The 22,948-nt window shown below is 41.6% G+C and overlaps 1 protein-coding gene across 1 annotated transcript in view; it reads right to left on the bottom strand.

Moving 5' to 3' along the window:
- The window catches only part of LOC122790066, a 606,586-nt gene that overhangs the window by 137,041 nt on the left and 446,597 nt on the right, over nt 1-22,948 (bottom strand). Inside the window, exon 3 of the mRNA XM_044057631.1 lies at nt 12,509-12,591. Within this exon, the coding sequence (XP_043913566.1) occupies nt 12,509-12,591 (83 nt within the window). The remainder of the gene's footprint in view (nt 1-12,508; nt 12,592-22,948) is intronic.

Below are 22,948 nucleotides of genomic sequence, written 5' to 3'. Positions count from 1 at the left end.
AGATCAACAAAAATACTCAGAAAGATAGACATGATAAAAGCAATGTGCAGTATCTTATTGATGACCCAAAAACATTTTATAGAGAATTGGGAAACAAGGTACAAGGAAATGAAACATCACCAAAAAAAAAAAAAAGAAGAAATATATTCATTTTGGAGAAATATCTATGAAGATCCTGTGGAACATAACAATGATGCTAAAAAGTTAGAAGAAGTAAACGAAAGAATAAGAAGTTCAAAGGTACAGGATATGAAATGGAATGAAGTAATGGCCAGAGAAATTGAAACAAAGTTAAGAAAAGCTCCTAAGTGGAAAACCCCAAGCCAAGATGCAGTGCTTAACTTCTGGCTAAAAGTATTAACATCTTTACATGAAGATTTAGCTGCGAGTAAGAACTATTTATATGCAAACCTGAACAGACACCAGCCTGGTTAACAACAGGAAAAGCAATACTGCTACTTAACAGCAAACCTGCAAGCTACCCTAAAACCTACAGACCAGTAACTTGCATTCCAATAATGTATAAACCATGTACTGGAATTGATCCGGACAGTGTTTATTGTCATTTAGAAGAAAACTCGATCATGGCAATAGAACAAAAGGGCAATAAAATAAAGTCATATGGAGCAAAGGATCATTTGTTGCTAAATAAAGTCATAATGGAGAACTGCAAAAAGGGGAAGAATCTATGTATGACATGGACTGACTACAAAAAAGCATTTCACAGTATCCCACATTCATGCATAAAAGAGTGCTTACAAATGTATAAGATACACCCTACACAGATTGATTTATATTGTAGTGACCACAAAACAGTGGCAATCCACTTTGCAGTTAAGCCACGATAAAGGAAAAGGGATAAAAATTCAAAGGGAGATATTCCAGAGTGATTCTCTGTCACCACTGCTCTTTTGTCTTGCCCATAACCTATTAAGCTGTCTACTTTACAGATTAGGTCATGGCTACAATTTGGTTTCTAGAAAACGACAAAGTGTAATGACTTCTCATCTTCTTTTTGTAGACAATTTAAAACTGTATAGTTCATCAGATGACAAACTGAAAGCACAACTGCAAGTGGTCAAAACTTTTTCAGATGATATAAGAATGTCGTTTGGTCTTGATAAATGTGCAAAAGCAACCTTTAAAGCAGAAAAGCTGCAGCACCTAGAAAACATCAGTTTGGGACAAGAATGTCACATAAAATAACTTCAGCAAGAGGGAGTGTATAAACATTGGGGAATTGATGAATGATCAACAGTAAAGAATATCTTAGAAGACTAAAATTAATACTGAAAACAACATTGACATCTAGGAACCAAGTCCAAACTACAAACCAAATTTGTTCTTCCTGTCCTAGCTTACAGTTTTGGAGTGATTGACTGGCCCCAAAAGGTGTTGGATAGGTTAAACAGGAAGACAAGAAGGATGCTTTATGCTTATCAAATGATTTATAAAAATCAGTGCATACCAAGACTATATATTCTGCCTTCTGAAGGAGGTATGGGCCTCCTTGAAATTGATTACATGAATAGGTCTGCAATCGTGGGACTGCATACATATCTGTTGAGTTCACAAGACTCAAATGTAGTGAAAGTTTTAAAATATGAGGCGAAAGACTAACATGCCTACCCTCCTTAGTCTGACAGAAGCATATCGGCATCAAGCAAGAATGGAAATCAAACCAGAAGTAGATAAAACTCAGACAGAAACTGAATGTCCATAAAACAAAAGAAAGAATATAAGGTGAAGGATCAGATGAGAAGACAAGAAATGTGGAAAATGCATAAATATAGTTGCAAGTACAGAAAACTCCTGGAACAATCTCACGTTGATCAGGATCTGATGCAGGAATGGTTAAAGAGACCACACTCTCCAGGGACCTAAACCGACACATGCTCCAGGGCCCTAAACCTTGTCACCACAATAAACAACATGTTGGAGGGATAGATTCCTGTCCCAAAGACTTCCCTTGCTCTGGAATAGGCTGCCCATTCATGTCAAGCAAAGCTCCTCATTAGCCCTCTTTAAGAGAAATGTTGACAATTGGATGGGATGGAAATTTACCCTGGGAATCACTGCTGTGGCTCTGCTCAACAGGGGCACAGGAAAATCATTTTCTTGGGTGGCAAAAGCCAGGGAACCTCATTTGGCTAGGCTTGTACAGGCTCTAGGGTCGGTAGCCTATGAATTTATACCAAAATAAAAAAAGGTTAATATTGATGGCCCAAGATAGTGGACTACGTACAAGCTGGTTTACAAAGTCTATTGAAAATGTGGGAGAAACAGAAAAATGTAGGTTTTGTAAAACAGAATTGGAAACAGTCACGCATTTTGTTGTTGGTTATGATATACTAATGGCAGAAGGACTGTATACTGAATGCCATAATAATGTGGCAAGACTGTTGCATTGGGGATTGTGCAAGCATTATAATATTAAAGTAGCTGAAAAAAAAAACAGGAAACATGAGCCACAAAGCATTATACAAAATGATGAAATTTATATTGCATAGGCTCACCCATTACCAGCAGTTCAAAAATAGATGCAAGAAAACCAGATACAGTAAGGCATGAAAAGAAGACAAAAGTAGGATTGATGACTGAAAACTACATCCAGTGACTACAGTGTCTGACGTGCAGAGAGACACAAAGTCATAAAATACCAGGATTTGCAGGTAGAAATGAGGGCAATGTGGATGAAGGATACCCAGGCAGTTCTAACACTAGTACAATCGTACATCTGCTCTGAGTTACAGCACAATGACACTAAATTTACAGAACCAACTGATACTGCCAACATCCTGGCACATAGGTTCAGTGCTAAGTTTAGCCCCCTGTCATCCCCTAAAGGGCCCATCTCTATACCAGAAGAATGCAAAGTTCTTGTAATCATGGCTGCACAAGTAAAAAACACACTATCTAATGCCAAGAACACAGTATCCATGGGACCTGACAACATCCCAGGCTGTGTTCTACAGGGTCACCCCCTCGTTAGTCAGGTCTGACCATAAGCTAATCACCCTCAACATCCACATCCCACCCCCACCCCCCAGTAAAGAAACCACCATAAAAAACTTCTCCAAAGCCAACTTCATGCTACTCAAGTCAGAAGTGACAAACTTCATGACACCCATGCAGACGGGAACTGAAAGTTCAACTGCTGAATCCTACACTATGGCACTGTACGAGCACATCCACTCATGCATGAATCGTGCCATCCATCCCAAATAGAACCAAAATGCTCTCTTCCAAAAAAAGGAAGCCAATCTGGTGGTCCCCTGCCATAAACACACTTTACAACAAAAGGAAGAAACTTTTGCAGAAAAGAGGAAAATCCCAGGATGCAAAAAACTCCCTTACTAGCCTCAGTAAGAAACTGAGATGCCTCATAAAATCCTCCAAAGCTAGTTACGAAAATAAAATTGCCAAAGATTCCAAAGACAACCACAAAGCATTCTATAATTATGTCAAGACTCTAAATGGCAATGCTCAGATCTGCTCTGAGCTAAAACAGAATGGCATTAAATATACTGATCCGAAGGATATTGCCAATATCCTGGCAGATCAATTCAGTGCCAACTTCACCCCACTCTCACCCCCTAAATGGCCCATCTCAATACCGGAAGATTGCCAAATTCCAGTAATAACGGCCACACAGGTACAAAACGCACTCTCTAAAGCCAAGAATACAGCATCCATGGGACCAGATGACATCCCGGGCTGTGTACTACATGAACTACAATATGAACTGGCACCTCACCTAAGTGTCATGTTTAATCAAAGCCTCACCTCAGGTTTCGTGCCCACTGAGTGGCGCAGAGCTACAGTTATCCCAATCCACAAGGGGGGATCTACCTTGGATCCCGGAAACTACCATCCCATCAGTCTGACAAGCCTTATCTGCAAGGCCATGGAGCGTATTATCATGGAACCTATAAACAAAGACATTGGCAACCTTCAAACAGTGGACCCCACCCAGTTTGGGTTTGTGAAGGGCCGATCTTGTCTCCTGAACCTGATTGACTTCTTTGAATCAGTCTCCAGAGCCACGGACAACGGTAAGGTGGTCCACACAGCCTATCTAGACCTTGCCAAGGCCTTTGACACCATCCCCCACTCTGGAATCATAGATAAACTTACTAAGTTGGGCATTAATCCCTATGTCACCCAATGGGTTGCTAAATGGTTTACTGATAGAACCCACACTGTAAAAGTAGTCGACTCCAAATCCAGCTCCAGACAAGTGACAAGTGGAGTACCTCAGGGTTCAGTCCTGGGGCCGCTCTTGTTTGGCATCTACTTCTCTGAAGTACAGGTCAACACTAAGGGACTCTGGCTAACAAAGTTTGCAGATGACTGCAAACTGGGAGCCATTATTGAATCCCCAAATGATGTGGATACTCTACCAAAGGGCCTTACAGAAACAGATGCTTGGTGCCAGAGCCATGGGCTCAAGCTCAATGCCAAGAAATGTATTGTTATCCCCGTTGGGAAAAAACATGTATCCATGAATTACCATATAGGTGGCAGTACACTAAACACAGAAAGTGTGATAAGAGACTTAGGGACACAGGTGGACAGTGGTCTCACCTTCGATAACCACATCTCCACAACAGTCAGGAAATCCTTCTATGTGGCACACCTCATCATGAAGGGCTTTTCATCCAGAAAAAAGGAGGTCATTGTCCCACTGTACTCATCCCTCATTAGACCCATTATAGAATACAACGCCCCATTTGGTATGTACCTCTCAAGACATCTGCAACAACTGGAAAGGCCTCAGAAATACCTCACTAAAAGAATCACAGGCCTAAAGCAGATGCCCTATGCTGACCGTCTTAAAAAACTCCAGCTATACTCTGTCGCATATCGTCTACTCAGAGGCGATCTCTGCTTAACATACAAGGCCATGTCAAACCCAGAGCTGTTGGACATGCTACACTTAAAGAAATCCCAATCCCTCAGAGCTACACGCTCCAGGGATCTAAACCTTGTCATCACAATAAACAAAACATGTTGGAGGGATAGGTTCCTGACCCAGAGACTCCCCAGACTCTGGAATAGATTGCCCATACATGTCAAGCAGAGTGCCTCTTTGGACCTCTTCAAGAGGAACCTTGACGATTGGATGGGAGAAAGGAAATTCACCCCAGGGATCACGTCAGTCGCCCTGCTAGACAGGGGTCCAGGAAAGTAAATAATGTGGGAAGAAATAGCCAGGGAATTGTTATGGCTAGGCTTGTATAGGCCCTAGGGCTGATAGCCTAGTACCAACCTATGAACCTATGAACTACAGAACAAACTGGCACCCCACCTAAGTACCATGTTCAATCATAGCCTAACCTCAGGCTATGTGCCCACTGAATGGCACACAGCAACAGTTATCCCACTCCACAAAGGGGGAGCCACCACAGACCCAGGAAACTACCGCCCCATTAGCCTAACGAGCCTGGTCTGCAAGGCTATGGAATGTATCATCATGGAACTTATAAACAATGACACTGGTAATCTCCAAACTCAGGACCTCACCCATTTCGGGTTTGTAAAAGGCAGATCATGTCTCCTAAACCTGATAGGCTTCTTTGAAGCAGTCACCAAAGGTGTAGATGAGGGTAAGGTGGTTCACACAGCCTATCTAGATCTTGCCAAGGCTTTTGACACCATCCCCCACTCTGGAATTATAGATAAATGCACTAAACTAGGTATAAATCCCTATGTCACAAGATGGGTTGCCAACTGGCTCACTGACAGAACCCACACTGTGAAAGTAGCAGACTCCAAATCCAACTTCAGACCAGTGACAAGTGGAGTCCCACAGGGTTCAGTCCTGGGTCCTCTTCTGTTTGGTATCTACTTCTCTGAAGTACAGGCTAACACAGAAGGTCTTTGGCTAATGAAGTTCGCAGATGACTGCAAACTAGGAGTCATAATCAAAACTCCAAAAGATGTGGACATCCTACAAAAGGGCCTCACTGAGACAAATGCCTGGTGTCAAAGCCATGGCCTCAAGCTCAATGCCAAAAAGTGCATTGTCATCCCTTTTGGTAAAAACTCTGTACCCATGAACTACCACATAGGCGGTAGTCTAATTAACACTGAAAGTGTGATAAGAGACCTTGGACACAGGTGGACAGTAGTCTCTCCTTTGATAATCATATTGCCACAGTAGTCAGGAAATCCTTCTACATGGTACACCTCATCACAAAAGGTTTCTCATCCAGGAAAAAAGAGGTCATTGTTCCCCTCTACTCGTCAATCATTAGACCCATTATAGAGTACAATGCCCCTTTTGGTATGCACCTCACAAGACATCTACAACAACTGGAAAGGCCACAGAAATACCTCACAAAGAGGATTACCAGCCTCAAACAGATGCCCTACGCAGACCATCTCAAAAAACTGCAGCTTTACTCCGTCGCATATCACCTACTCAGAGGTGATCTCTGCCTAACACACAAAGCTATGTCAAACCCAGAGCTTTTTGACATGCTCCACTTAAAGAAATCCCAATCCCTACGAGCTACATGCTCTAGGGACCTAAACCTTGTCACCACAATAAACAGAACATGCTGGAGGGATAGATTCCTGTCCCAGAGACTTCCCATACTCTGGAACAAACTACCTATTTATATCAAACAAAGCTCCTCATTAGAAAAATCTTGATGATTGGATGGGAGATAGGAAATTCACCCTGGGATCACTTCTGTGGCTCAGCTCGACAGTGGCACAGGAAAATAATTTTCTTGGGTGGCAAAAGCCAGGGTACCTTTTGGCTAGGCTTATATAGGCCCTAGGGCCAATAGCCTAGTACCTACCTATGAACCTATTTAGATATGTTACCAATATATGTAACACTTTATGAACTGCAGAAGGAGTCATTACTGAGGATATTGTGAGTGCTGTGAAGAAAATTTCTGGCTAACATCAAATATTGAAATAATACTAATTTCGTGAACTTTAATCATACTTTGACTTAGGAATGGCATCCATTCCCGTCATGGTATTAGAAACCCAAAAGACTTGGAGAAATTAAAAAAAGTCAGAAGATACAGCAAACACACTGTCCAACAAATTCAGGTTCAGCTTTACCCCTCTCTATCCCTCACTGTTCGCTCAGGAAATACCATTAAATATAACTCCATCAGCTATCACTAGGGAATAGGTCCATAATGCTCTCTCTAAGGCCAAGAACATTGCATCAACGGGCCCAGACAGTATCCTAGGATTCCTTCTAAATAGCATGAAACATGACCTATCAGGGCCTCTGGAATTACTATTTAACTCTAGCCTCCAAACAGGCTTTATGCCTCACGAATAGAGAATAGCAACAGTTATCCCTCTGCACAAAGGCAGATCTTCTACAAACATTGGAAGACCCAGAAGTCTCACCTGTCTCATATGCAAAGCTGGAGAAAGAATTATTGTGGAAATGATCAATAATGACACAGGAAACTTCCAGAAACTGGACCCAACCCAATTTGGTTTCATCAAGGGCATATCATGCCTGCTGAACCTGGTGAACTTTTTTGAGAAGGTCACCAAAGCAACAGATGAGGGCAAAACGGTTTACACAGACTACTTTGAATGGTGCAAGGTATTTGATACAATACCACACTCAGGCATTAGGACAAACTCAAGAGGCTAGGTATAAACTCTTATGTCACCCAGTGGATAGCCAGCTGGCTCACAGATAGGACAAGGAAGTTAGGACTGGGGAGTCCATCTCTACAAAGAGGTCAGTCACAAGGGGAAGCCCTCAGGGACTGGTCCTGGGACTGCTTCTTTTTGGTATTTGCTTCTCTGAAGTCAAAGCCAGTATCAATGACCTCTGACTGACTAAATTTGATGATAACCATAAATTAGGAGCAGTCATAGAATCTCACACTGGCACAAACGTTCTCCAGGAAGGGCTGACACAGGCAAATAACTGGTGCCAGAGCCATGAACTAAAACTAAATGCCAAGAAATGCATAATAGTATTCTTCAGGAAGTCATCAACCCCTGGTAACTATCATATTGACATCACACTCCTAAGAGTTGACCCAGTAGTCAGGGACTTGGGGGGACACATAGACAGTAATCTAGCCTTTGTCCATTACTTGTCTAAAGCAATGAGGAAATCATTCTGTGTTATGCAACTTATAAAGAAAGATATGGCATATAGGTCCAAGGACGTCAGTGTTCCACTGTACTCTGCATTCATCAGACCTATCATTGAGTACAATGCCCCCTTTCATATTTACCTAACCAGGCATATCCAACAAATGGAACATCCACTTAGGTTCCTCACTAAAAAAATTCAGGGCATAAGTAACATGCCCTAAGCAGACCGCCTCAAGGCTCTATCCCTGTATTCTGTCTCCTACAGGCTGTTGAGGAGAGATCTATGCCTGACTTACAAGGCATTGCCTGAATTGCCTATTCTAAAAACTTAAATCTTGCCTGTGATATAAACAGGACCTGCTGGAGAGACAGATATGTATCCCAGATAGTACCCCGTCTCTGGAATAGGTTCCCCATCCATGTGAAGCAGAGTTACTTCCTAACACAATTCAAGTGTAACTTGGACAATTGGATAGAGAACCAGAAATTTGCTCTTGGTTTGGTACCTGTGTCTCTAATGGACACAGGCAGCCTGTAAATGGTTCAGTTCCCAGGCCCCTTATTGTAAATATTTCATCTCCCAAATCCCTGCTTACACTTCTCTAGAGTATCAAAACTTGTCAGAGATTTGGGATGGATGGCTAGGCTTAAAAAGGCCCTTGTAGTCATTAGCCTGGTAAACACCTGTGAATCTTTGAACCTATAAACACAGTATTCCGAATTAGCATTTGCTCTCTCTCTCTCTCTTTGCACAGACAGAGAGTAGTTAGATTTTAGCTGAGTACTTCCTTTGATAGGCATTCTTTGTCATCACTTAAACAGATCCTTATGGGGATTTGTTTGTTACACCACTAACAGTGGACAAATCAAATTATTTTTTAAACTAGTAAGAATTCCTTACATAGAATGCCTAATATTCTTAGTTTATCAGTCATAGTTGTCATGTTTCTTGGCATTTGTGCTTGAGTTGCCCGCTCACTTATGGCAAACATTTCACATACTGTTTAGTTGAGTAACAGCATTACAAAGCCTCCATTTCCAGCAACTCATACTAGTTTTTACGGTCTCTAATCATTTAGCTAAAGACAAGGCTGAATAGCGTAGAAATACTAGTCAAAGGGAGTTTCAAAGGGAGAAAGAAATATATCATATTTTATTTATATGCAGTAATGGATGGGATATTTTACTGAGCAAAAAATACTTTGACAAGAAGAAGTTGTGCTTATTGTATTTTGTTTTTATTTCTTATTTCCAAAGCATGAAAAGTCTGGCCCCAAATAATAGTTCCATCTGCTTCTTGCCCTGCCCTCTGTTCTACTTACCCACCCACCGTGAGTTGAGGGTAGGTCTTTTGGTTCCTAAATCTGACATGAGATCAGTGAGACTGCTATGCAATTGAGATATCACTAAGCAGTAGTGAAGTGTTTAAAATCATTTGATTGGTTTTTATACAAAAATACAGACACAAAACAAATGCCACAGCACACCACTCCTAAATGCTTAAAAAGAGGGGACAGTAAAAATATACTTACTAGTCTGATCTCAGTCACACAATTAATTAGTCCTCAGTAGGACTGAAGGCATTCATCAAGCTGTTTGTCTTTGAACTTGTGTGTCTTTGTTTTTAGTTTCCATTTCCCTTACTACCGATCCATAATAAATTAAACTGTGGTCCTAAATTATATTTGTAGGCCCTTCTAGTAGACTTGTACATTCAATACTTGTTTCCTGAAAAGTTTAAATATGCAGAAACAAATGATATAATGCTCCTCACCAGCCCTCAACATACCCCTTCCTTCTCCCCTCCAGGGACATATATAGTATGCTCCATACTCTCCTCCAGGGACAGATGCAGTATGCTCCATACTCTCCTCCAGGGACAGATGTAGTATGCTCCATACTCTCCTCCAGGGACAGATGCAGTATGCTCCATACTCTCCTCCAGGGACAGATGCAGTATGCTTCATACTCTCCTCCAGGGACAGATGTAGTATGCTCCATACTCCCCTCCAGAAACAGATGTAGTATGCTCCATACTCCCCTCCAGGGACAGATGTAGTATGCTCCATACTCCCTTCCAGGGACAGATGCAGTATGCTCCATACTCCACTCCAGGGACAGATGCAGTATGCTCCATACTCCCCTCCAGAAACAGATGTAGTATGCTCCATACTCCCCTCCAGGGACAGATGTAGTATGCTCCATACTCCACTCCAGGGACAGATGTAGTATATTCCATACTCCCCTCCAGAGACAGATGCAGTATGCTCCATACTCCCCTCCAGGGACAGATGCAGTATGCTCCATACTCCACTCCAGGGACAGATGCAGTATGCTCCATACTCCCCTCCAGAAACAGATGTAGTATGCTCCATACTCCCCTCCAGGGACAGATGTAGTATGCTCCATACTCCCCTCCAGGGGCAGATGCAGTATGCTCCATACGCCCCTCCAGGGACACATGCAGTATGCTCCATACTTCATGTCCCACTTATTGTAACTTACACATAGCAGCTATAGTCTCAGAATTAGGAAACATGAGTCTACAGCCTCCAACCTTTGTTTCCTAAGGTCTCCTCTTATCATGTGCAATTACTTTGGACCAATGAACATGAAGACTGAAAGAAGAATCCCCCAACCTTTATCAGTCATCAATAGTATTACCTCATGTAGTTTAAGGGCAAATGACACTTTAAGAAGTACAATTAAAAATCATTGAATGGTGTCATTACCCTCCTCCACTCTCCAGACAGATCTATACCTTTCCTCCCCCGTACGTCTAAGCCATGACTGACATAAATCATAACATTCTGTAATCATTTTAGGAATGTTTTCCTGGATTGTTGCTTTTAAAAGAACAAGGCTTATTCATCATTGAATTGTACCTTCCCAAATGCATTGTACCAGATTTTCAAGCTCTGACTAGCAGGTCCAGACTACCTGATACTGAACCCTCTGACCATCTGCTTACATTTATAACATGAAGTGACCAGTGGGAAATGTTTTAACTATCCTTTGGGGCATGAGTAATTTGGAAGTGCAGCAAGCTCCATGTGTATACCTACCATGAGGAGCTCTTTCACATGCCTCTGATACTAGCTGTCTAATTGCTTTACTCTTCTATCCCAACTGCTATGAATAATTTGGTTCTGGGGGGATTATTTCACGAAAACTCTTCACAGGACATTATACTAGTCCTCTGCAAGACACTGCCTGATTCACTTGTCCTAACACCACTTGAGTTGTTCCTCACTCTTACTGTCATAACAAGGATTTCACCTTTAGAGAATGGGCTGGCCAAAGTGAAAGTATCTGCAAAACACCTTCTGGGATATCTGAAGGGATTCTTTACATTCCTTAATAGACCTCAACTCATCCTTGTGATGCACATAGTAACAGATATCCATCCCTCTCATCCTCCAGTGACCAACTCTTTCTGCTCTCCTTGGATTATGCTATGGCCCAATCAGTGCAGAGATTTCAGCAGTGACCATATTTAGTATATATACATTATAATCATGTTCTGTTCCTGAACAGCTGGTGCTACAAAAGCTTCCTCATTTTCTATACTTATAAAGAATGAGATACTCCACCGAGTAAGCTCGTTCATTCCAAGTCCTGAACGCTTAGCTAACCACAGCCGGATTTACTTAAAATCTAAAAAAGTGCAATATACATATTCCTGACCTCTTAATCTCTTCCCACACAGTCATTATATGACAATGTTGGATTTCCTGGTTCTATGGGATCAGCTTTGCAATAGTGGGGCACTGACAGTTGCCCTATCTCCTAGTGTCTCTGTCTTACATAAAGGAAACTGTCCCTGTTAATCAAAATGCAGCTGTGCTTTGTGTGTGTTTCTTCTGGATCTGCTTCTTCCTTCTCTATCCCCTGTAATGGTTATCAAGTACTCAGCAGAATCATGCACTTAAAATAATAATTCCAGGGAGGCCCGCAGTCCTGTGACACCTTTTGACATTTGACACATTGATATGTGCCAGACTAAAGCACTGTGCCTTTACCTCAAGGTTATCCTATTTCTGCTACCTATTCTTGCCTAATCTACCTCTTAAAAGAACATACTGGGGAAAAAGTCCTAGTTCCTGGACATTAGTAAATACTGACTTCATCAAAGGCCAAAGTAAAGTTAAACAAAAGTCACAGTTTCCCCTTCCAAAAAAAAAAAAAATTGGCATCTTAATTTCCAATGTAACATAATTGCTATGAAGAAGAGAAGAAAAATTAGAATTTATTCTGTAATAATTTGATTTCAAGTTAGTATAACTTATATTTCGCTGGTAAGACAAAGTCTATCAATACTATCCCAACAGCAGCTGTTTTCCATTGCCTAATAAAATAGAAACAAGCAGAAAGCATCTCCTCCCATTCTATTCCAATTCTTGATTACCTGATTTGCACCATCAGTGATAAGCAGACTGCCAGACGATGGTTGAGGGGGCCAGGCTATGTCGAGCTTACCCAAAGGTCTCTCTGTAATAAAATAAAATTGTTACAAATCAGATGCGGCTGATGGAGATAATTACAAAAATAACATATATGCAATAACTAATTGTGAAATATTTAGTGTATCCTCTTCCCATGAGGGGCTAAACATTACTTATAAATGGAAGAAATGCAGCCTGTGCATCCTCACCATCTTAGTCTTAGGTATTTAAAAGGGTCAATATTAGATTAAAACAAAATTTTTAAAGTTCGACTGTCATATGGTCAACACCATATGATCAAACTTTCAAAAGTTTGAATATCTAATAAAAAAAAAAACTTCGCAAAACACCTACCTGAACATTTTAAGATGGGGGGCAAGCCCCCCTGCACCCCCCTCATGGGGGAACTGGGCCCCCCACACCCCCCGCTCTTTAAATATACCAACTCCAAGATCACTCTACAGTGCAGAAAAGGGAAATTTTCCCATTCTGCGCTGTAAGGAGATCTCCGTTACAATGCTCGAACATTCAAAATTCTGATCATATGGTGTCAACCATATGACACTCAGAATTTTGAATGTTCGAACATTCAATATAGACCAATTTAAAACTAGAATGGTTACACAGAACATTTGTAGGTAGAGAGCATGGTCTCCCCATGAGTAACATTTGGCCCAGATTACTCATGGGTGATCAAAAGGCATTAAAGGATAAAACTGTGGTAAACATTGAAGATCCTGCATGACCCAGACCCAGCCCCATGCTTGGTAATGTTACAATGGAAAGCGTGATCAGCACATGAAGAATAAAGCAGCCGTGAAAATGTGAAGATAATAACAGACCTAAATGAAGCAAACGCCACACGGAGTAACGTTAAACAGGACAATTGTATTGCAATGAATAAAAGTAGGTCAATTCCAAAGAAAAGGGAACAGTGAAAACAAATATGTAGGTACATGCACAAAAGGTAACAAATATAAATATCACACATTTCATAAAAATGGTCATGATAAATCCAGTAATAGAAGTGAATTCTCACTTGTTACATGACATTGATTCATTGAATACAACAACAGAAAATGTTTTGAAAATTAAATCCAGTGCATAGCCTGTGTATTTAGTAATGCACAATGTTCAGTTACTGGATAACTGATTTTTCATTATACTGAAATGCTGTTTAGTTTATAAAACAGATTGCAAACGTGACCGTATGTTATATAGATCATTTGTGGAACTAGTATCACTCACTTTGACCTTATGGCGTAATAAGTTGGTTTATGACTTGCATTCAAAATCCTCAGTATTTTTTTTGTTGCTACAGACACTCCAAACAAAGTATACTTGCTAACTGGGGAAGAAAGTTAACCATCTGAATACATTCCTAATACTCACAATAAAGAAAAAAATATGTGGAGGGCATTGAAGGTGGTTTCCTGGCAGAACTATACAATTTACACTCTTTTACTTCTGCTTAGACATATAATAGGTAACCAAGCCAGTATACAAAATAATATTACAGGTTATATCTTAACATATAACAGGTTTTTAAGCACAAGATCATTCAGAAGCTCAGTTAATTTCAGCTTCATCTTAAACTTTGTTATAGAGCTTAAACTCAAGTATCATTTACAAAAAAAAGAAGCAAAGCATTCAGGTATGTTAGTATGACAGAAGGAAAAATAATAAATACTATAAATCTGAAGAATTATTCAAACTGCAAGAACTCTGAGACATGACAGAAAGACAGTAATGAAAAATAACTATAAATTAAACTTCATCATTGAACACTGCTATAAAATTTCACAAATGGTAGTGTAGTTGTTGCTGGAGTTCTTTCCGCTTTTCCCGGTTAGGGGTTGCCACAGCGGAACTCTGGTCCGCTAATGATTGGCAGTAGATTTTTACAGAGCCAGCTTGATGCCCAACCTTCAACGAACACAGGCCCATTTATGCATGTCTTTTGAACGCTACTCGACCGCAGGGAGGACATGCAGACTCCACACAGAAGGCAGTCCAGCTGCGAATCGAACGGGACAACCTCTTGCTTTGAGGCAACAATGCTACCGGTGCAGCACCACGGCTTTTACCGAAATCAATGACACTAATGAAAACTAGTGACCTAAACAACAGCTAATAAACCAAGGATAAACTAACAACCCAGGAACCAGCTGCAAAACAGCCATGTTATTTGGAAAGTATGAATGTTTGACTTCCAAAAATACTGAAAGTACAAAAAAAAAAAAATATATATATATATATATATATATATATATATATATATATATATATATATATACCTACACAATTATCTATATATAGATACACAGATACAGACAGATAGATGCAAAATGTTTTTCTAAAAGGTTTTCTAAGAAAATCCAACATACAAAATATCAAGCCATGAATGAACAAGGGAGTAGCATTTATGGCAAGTTATAGGACTGAGCTGAAACATATAATGGTTGTAACGTTCACCTAAAAGCATACTTGTAGCACGAAACTGGCCTACACTGCAGGTGTTTAATGACTGCAGGTGCTGCCTTACTTTCTTTACCATGTGTACTATCTTTACTTGTAGCATGAAACTGGCCTACACTGCAGGTGTTTAATGACTGCAGGTGCTGCCTTACTTTCTGTACCATGTGTACTATCTTTACTTGTAGCATGAAACTGGCCTACACTGCAGGTGTTTAATGACTGCAGGTACTGCCTTACTTTCTGTACCATGTGTACTATCTTTACTTGTAGCATGAAACTGGCCTACACTGCAGGTGTTTAATGACTGCAGGTGCTGCCTTACTTTCTGTACCATGTGTACTATCTTTACTTGTAGCATGAAACTGGCCTACACTGCAGGTGTTTAATGACTGCAGGTGCTGCCTTACTTTCTGTACCATGTGTACTATCTTTACTTGTAGCATGAAACTGGCCTACACTGCAGGTGTTTAATGACTGCAGGTGCTGCCTTACTTTCTGTACCATGTGTACTATCTTTACTTGTAGCATGAAACTGGCCTACACTGCAGGTGTTTAATGACTGCAGGTGCTGCCTTACTTTCTGTACCATGTGTACTATCTTTACTTGTAGCATGAAACTGGCCTACACTGCAGGTGTTTAATGACTGCAGGTGCTGCCTTACTTTCTGTACCATGTGTACTATCTTTACTTGTAGCATGAAACTGGCCTACACTGCAGGTGTTTAATGACTGCAGGTGCTGCTTTACTTTCTGTACCATGTGTACTATCTTTACTTGTAGCATGAAACTGGCCTACACTGCAGGTGTTTAATGACTGCAGGTGCTGCCTTACTTTCTGTACCATGTGTACTATCTTTACTTGTAGCATGAAACTGGCCTACACTGCAGGTGTTTAATGACTGCAGGTGCTGCCTTACTTTCTGTACCATGTGTACTATCTTTACTTGCAGCATGAAACTGGCCTACACTGCAGGTGTTTAATGACTGGAGGTGCTGCCTTACTTTCTGTACCATGTGTACTATCTTTACTTGTAGCATGAAACTGGCCTACACTGCAGGTGTTTAATGACTGCAGGTGCTGCCTTACTTTCTGTACCATGTGTACTATCTTTACTTGTAGCATGAAACTGGCCTACACTGCAGGTGTTTAATGACTGCAGGTGCTGCCTTACTTTCTGTACCATGTGTACTATCTTTACTTGTAGCATGAAACTGGCCTACACTGCAGGTGTTTAATGACTGCAGGTGCTGCCTTACTTTCTGTACCATGTGTACTATCTTTACTTGTAGCATGAAACTGGCCTACACTGCAGGTGTTTAATGACTGCAGGTGCTGCCTTACTTTCTGTACCATGTGTACTATCTTTACTTGTAGCATGAAACTGGCCTACACTGCAGGTGTTTAATGACTGCAGGTACTGCCTTACTTTCTGTACCATGTGTACTATCTTTACTTGTAGCATGAAACTGGCCTACACTGCAGGTGTTTAATGACTGCAGGTGCTGCCTTACTTTCTGTACCATGTGTACTATCTTTACTTGTAGCATGAAACTGGCCTACACTGCAGGTGTTTAATGACTGCAGGTGCTGCCTTACTTTCTGTACCATGTGTACTATCTTTACTTGTAGCATGAAACTGGCCTACACTGCAGGTGTTTAATGACTGCAGGTGCTGCTTTACTTTCTGTACCATGTGTACTATCTTTACTTGTAGCATGAAACTGGCCTACACTGCAGGTGTTTAATGACTGCAGGTGCTGCCTTACTTTCTGTACCATGTGTACTATCTTTACTTGTAGCATGAAACTGGCCTACACTGCAGGTGTTTAATGACTGCAGGTGCTGCCTTACTTTCTGTACCATGTGTACTATCTTTACTTGTAGCATGAAACTGGCCTACACTGCAGGTGTTTAATGACTGCAGGTGCTGCTTTACTTTCTGTACCATGTGTACTATCTTTACTTGCAGCATGAAACTGGCCTACACTGCAGGTGTTTAATGACTGCAGGTGCTGCCTTACTTTCTGTACCATGTGTACTATCTTTACTTGTAGCATGAAACTGGCCTACACTGCAGGTGTTTAATGACTGCAGGTGCTGCCTTACTTTCTGTACCATGTGTACTATCTTTACTTGTAGCATGAAACTGGCCTACACTGCAGGTGTTTAATGACTGCAGGTGCTGCCTTACTTTCTGTACCATGTGTACTATCTTTACTTGTAGCATGAAACTGGCCTACACTGCAGGTGTTTAATGACTGCAGGTGCTGCCTTACTTTCTGTACCATGTGTACTATCTTTACTTGTAGCATGAAACTGGCCTACACTGAAGGTGTTTAATGACTGCAGGTGCTGCCTTACTTTCTGTACCATGTGTACTATCTTTACTTGTAGCATGAAACTGGCCTACACTGCAGGTGTTTAATGACTGCAGGTGCTGCCTTACTTTGTACCATGTGTACTATCTTTACTTGTAGCATGAAACTGGCCTACACACTGCAGGTGTTTAATGACTGCAGGTGCTGCCTTACTTTCTGTACCATGTGTACTATCTTTACTTGTAGCATGAAACTGGCCTACACTGCAGGTGTTTAATGACTGCAGGTGCTGCCTTACTTTCTGTACCATGTGTACTATCTTTACTTGTAGCATGAAACTGGCCTACACTGCAGGTGTTTAATGACTGCAGGTGCTGCCTTACTTTCTGTACCATGTGTACTATCTTTACTTGTAGCATGAAACTGGCCTACACTGCAGGTGTTTAATGACTGCAGGTGCTGCCTTACTTTCTGTACCATGTGTACTATCTTTACTTGTAGCATGAAACTGGCCTACACTGCAGGTGTTTAATGACTGCAGGTGCTGCCTTACTTTCTGTACCATGTGTACTATCTTTACTTGTAGCATGAAACTGGCCTACACTGCAGGTGTTTAATGACTGCAGGTGCTGCCTTACTTTCTGCACCATGTGTACTATCTTTACTTGTAGCATGAAACTGGCCTACACTGCAGGTGTTTAATGACTGCAGGTGCTGCCTTACTTTCTGTACCATGTGTACTATCTTTACTTGTAGCATGAAACTGGCCTACACTGCAGGTGTTTAATGACTGCAGGTGCTGCCTTACTTTCTGTACCATGTGTACTATCTTTACTTGTAGCATGAAACTGGCCTACACTGCAGGTGTTTAATGACTGCAGGTGCTGCCTTACTTTCTGTACCATGTGTACTATCTTTACTTGTAGCATGAAACTGGCCTACACTGCAGGTGTTTAATGACTGCAGGTGCTGCCTTACTTTCTGTACCATGTGTACTATCTTTACTTGTAGCATGAAACTGGCCTACACTGCAGGTGTTTAATGACTGCAGGTGCTGCCTTACTTTCTGTACCATGTGTACTATCTTTACTTGTAGCATGAAACTGGCCTACACTGCAGGTGTTTAATGACTGCAGGTGCTGCCTTACTTTCTGTACCATGTGTACTATCTTTACTTGTAGCATGAAACTGGCCTACACTGCAGGTGTTTAATGACTGCAGGTGCTGCCTTACTTTCTGTACCATGTGTACTATCTTTACTTGTAGCATGAAACTGGCCTACACTGCAGGTGTTTAATGACTGCAGGTGCTGCCTTACTTTCTGTACCATGTGTACTATCTTTACTTGTAGCATGAAACTGGCCTACACTGCAGGTGTTTAATGACTGCAGGTGCTGCCTTACTTTCTGTACCATGTGTACTATCTTTACTTGTAGCATGAAACTGGCCTACACTGCAGGTGTTTAATGACTGCAGGTGCTGCCTACTTTCTGTACCATGTGTACTATCTTTACTTGTAGCATGAAACTGGCCTACACTGCAGGTGTTTAATGACTGCAGGTGCTGCCTTACTTTCTGTACCATGTGTACTATCTTTACTTGTAGCATGAAACTGGCCTACACTGCAGGTGTTTAATGACTGCAGGTGCTGCCTTACTTTCTGTACCATGTGTACTATCTTTACTTGTAGCATGAAACTGGCCTACACTGCAGGTGTTTAATGACTGCAGGTGCTGCCTTACTTTCTGTACCATGTGTACTATCTTTACTTGTAGCATGAAACTGGCCTACACTGCAGGTGTTTAATGACTGCAGGTGCTGCCTTACTTTCTGTACCATGTGTACTATCTTTACTTGTAGCATGAAACTGGCCTACACTGCAGGTGTTTAATGACTGCAGGTGCTGCCTTACTTTCTGTACCATGTGTACTATCTTTACTTGTAGCATGAAACTGGCCTACACTGCAGGTGTTTAATGACTGCAGGTGCTGCCTTACTTTCTGTACCATGTGTACTATCTTTACTTGTAGCATGAAACTGGCCTACACTGCAGGTGTTTAATGACTGCAGGTGCTGCCTTACTTTCTGTACCATGTGTACTATCTTTACTTGTAGCATGAAACTGGCCTACACTGCAGGTGTTTAATGACTGCAGGTGCTGCCTTACTTTCTGTACCATGTGTACTATCTTTACTTGTAGCATGAAACTGGCCTACACTGCAGGTGTTTAATGACTGCAGGTGCTGCCTTACTTTCTGTACCATGTGTACTATCTTTACTTGTAGCATGAAACTGGCCTACACTGCAGGTGTTTAATGACTGCAGGTGCTGCCTTACTTTCTGTACCATGTGTACTATCTTTACTTGTAGCATGAAACTGGCCTACACTGCAGGTGTTTAATGACTGCAGGTGCTGCCTTACTTTCTGTACCATGTGTACTATCTTTACTTGTAGCATGAAACTGGCCTACACTGCAGGTGTTTAATGACTGCAGGTGCTGCCTTACTTTCTGTACCATGTGTACTATCTTTACTTGTAGCATGAAACTGGCCTACACTGCAGGTGTTTAATGACTGCAGGTGCTGCCTTACTTTCTGTACCATGTGTACTATCTTTACTTGTAGCATGAAACTGGCCTACACTGCAGGTGTTTAATGACTGCAGGTGCTGCCTTACTTTCTGTACCATGTGTACTATCTTTACTTGTAGCATGAAACTGGCCTACACTGCAGGTGTTTAATGACTGCAGGTGCTGCCTTACTTTCTGTACCATGTGTACTATCTTTACTTGTAGCATGAAACTGGCCTACACTGCAGGTGTTTAATGACTGCAGGTGCTGCCTTACTTTCTGTACCATGTGTACTATCTTTACTTGTAGCATGAAACTGGCCTACACTGCAGGTGTTTAATGACTGCAGGTGCTGCCTTACTTTCTGTACCATGTGTACTATCTTTACTTGTAGCATGAAACTGGCCTACACTGCAGGTGTTTAATGACTGCAGGTGCTGCCTTACTTTCTGTACCATGTGTACTATCTTTACTTGTAGCATGAAACTGGCCTACACTGCAGGTGTTTAATGACTGCAGGTGCTGCCTTACTTTCTGTACCATGTGTACTATCTTTACTTGTAGCATGAAACTGGCCTACACTGCAGGTGTTTAATGACTGCAGGTGCTGCCTTACTTTCTGTACCATGTGTACTATCTTTACTTGTAGCATGAAACTGGCCTACACTGCAGGTGTTTAATGACTGCAGGTGCTGCCTTACTTTCTGTACCATGTGTACTATCTTTACTTGTAGCATGAAACTGGCCTACACTGCAGGTGTTTAATGACTGCAGGTGCTGCCTTACTTTCTGTACCATGTGTACTATCTTTACTTGTAGCATGAAACTGGCCTACACTGCAGGTGTTTAATGACTGCAGGTGCTGCCTTACTTTCTGTACCATGTGTACTATCTTTACTTGTAGCATGAAACTGGCCTACACTGCAGGTGTTTAATGACTGCAGGTGCTGCCTTACTTTCTGTACCATGTGTACTATCTTTACTTGTAGCATGAAACTGGCCTACACTGCAGGTGTTTAATGACTGCAGGTGCTGCCTTACTTTCTGTACCATGTGTACTATCTTTACTTGTAGCATGAAACTGGCCTACACTGCAGGTGTTTAATGACTGCAGGTGCTGCCTTACTTTCTGTACCATGTGTACTATCTTTACTTGTAGCATGAAACTGGCCTACACTGCAGGTGTTTAATGACTGCAGGTGCTGCCTTACTTTCTGTACCATGTGTACTATCTTTACTTGTAGCATGAAACTGGCCTACACTGCAGGTGTTTAATGACTGCAGGTGCTGCCTTACTTTCTGTACCATGTGTACTATCTTTACTTGTAGCATGAAACTGGCCTACACTGCAGGTGTTTAATGACTGCAGGTGCTGCCTTACTTTCTGTACCATGTGTACTATCTTTACTTGTAGCATGAAACTGGCCTACACTGCAGGTGTTTAATGACTGCAGGTGCTGCCTTACTTTCTGTACCATGTGTACTATCTTTACTTGTAGCATGAAACTGGCCTACACTGCAGGTGTTTAATGACTGCAGGTGCTGCCTTACTTTCTGTACCATGTGTACTATCTTTACTTGTAGCATGAAACTGGCCTACACTGCAGGTGTTTAATGACTGCAGGTGCTGCCTTACTTTCTGTACCATGTGTACTATCTTTACTTGTAGCATGAAACTGGCCTACACTGCAGGTGTTTAATGACTGCAGGTGCTGCCTTACTTTCTGTACCATGTGTACTATCTTTACTTGTAGCATGAAACTGGCCTACACTGCAGGTGTTTAATGACTGCAGGTGCTGCCTTACTTTCTGTACCATGTGTACTATCTTTACTTGTAGCATGAAACTGGCCTACACTGCAGGTGTTTAATGACTGCAGGTGCTTCCTTACTTTCTGTACCATGTGTACTATCTTTACTTGTAGCATGAAACTGGCCTACACTGCAGGTGTTTAATGACTGCAGGTGCTGCCTTACTTTCTGTACCATGTGTACTATCTTTACTTGTAGCATGAAACTGGCCTACACTGCAGGTGTTTAATGACTGCAGGTGCTGCCTTACTTTCTGTACCATGTGTACTATCTTTACTTGTAGCATGAAACTGGCCTACACTGCAGGTGTTTAATGACTGCAGGTGCTGCCTTACTTTCTGTACCATGTGTACTATCTTTACTTGTAGCATGAAACTGGCCTACACTGCAGGTGTTTAATGACTGCAGGTGCTGCCTTACTTTCTGTACCATGTGTACTATCTTTACTTGTAGCATGAAACTGGCCTACACTGCAGGTGTTTAATGACTGCAGGTGCTGCCTTACTTTCTGTACCATGTGTACTATCTTTACTTGTAGCATGAAACTGGCCTACACTGCAGGTGTTTAATGACTGCAGGTGCTGCCTTACTTTCTGTACCATGTGTACTATCTTTACTTGTAGCATGAAACTGGCCTACACTGCAGGTGTTTAATGACTGCAGGTGCTGCCTTACTTTCTGTACCATGTGTACTATCTTTACTTGTAGCATGAAACTGGCCTACACTGCAGGTGTTTAATGACTGCAGGTGCTGCCTTACTTTCTGTACCATGTGTACTATCTTTACTTGTAGCATGAAACTGGCCTACACTGCAGGTGTTTAATGACTGCAGGTGCTGCCTTACTTTCTGCACCATGTGTACTATCTTTACTTGTAGCATGAAACTGGCCTACACTGCAGGTGTTTAATGACTGCAGGTGCTGCCTTACTTTCTGTACCATGTGTACTATCTTTACTTGTAGCATGAAACTGGCCTACACTGCAGGTGTTTAATGACTGCAGGTGCTGCCTTACTTTCTGTACCATGTGTACTATCTTTACTTGTAGCATGAAACTGGCCTACACTGCAGGTGTTTAATGACTGCAGGTGCTGCCTTACTTTCTGTACCATGTGTACTATCTTTACTTGTAGCATGAAACTGGCCTACACTGCAGGTGTTTAATGACTGCAGGTGCTGCCTTACTTTCTGTACCATGTGTACTATCTTTACTTGTAGCATGAA

The sequence above is a fragment of the Protopterus annectens genome, chromosome 15.part0 (assembly GCF_019279795.1).
Source record: "Protopterus annectens isolate FY-2018-M chromosome 15.part0, PAN1.0, whole genome shotgun sequence".
In the NCBI taxonomy this organism is placed as follows: Eukaryota; Metazoa; Chordata; order Ceratodontiformes; family Protopteridae; genus Protopterus; species Protopterus annectens.
The sequence above is the reverse complement of the archived record's forward strand: the minus strand, read 5'-3'. Positions and strand labels throughout refer to the sequence as shown.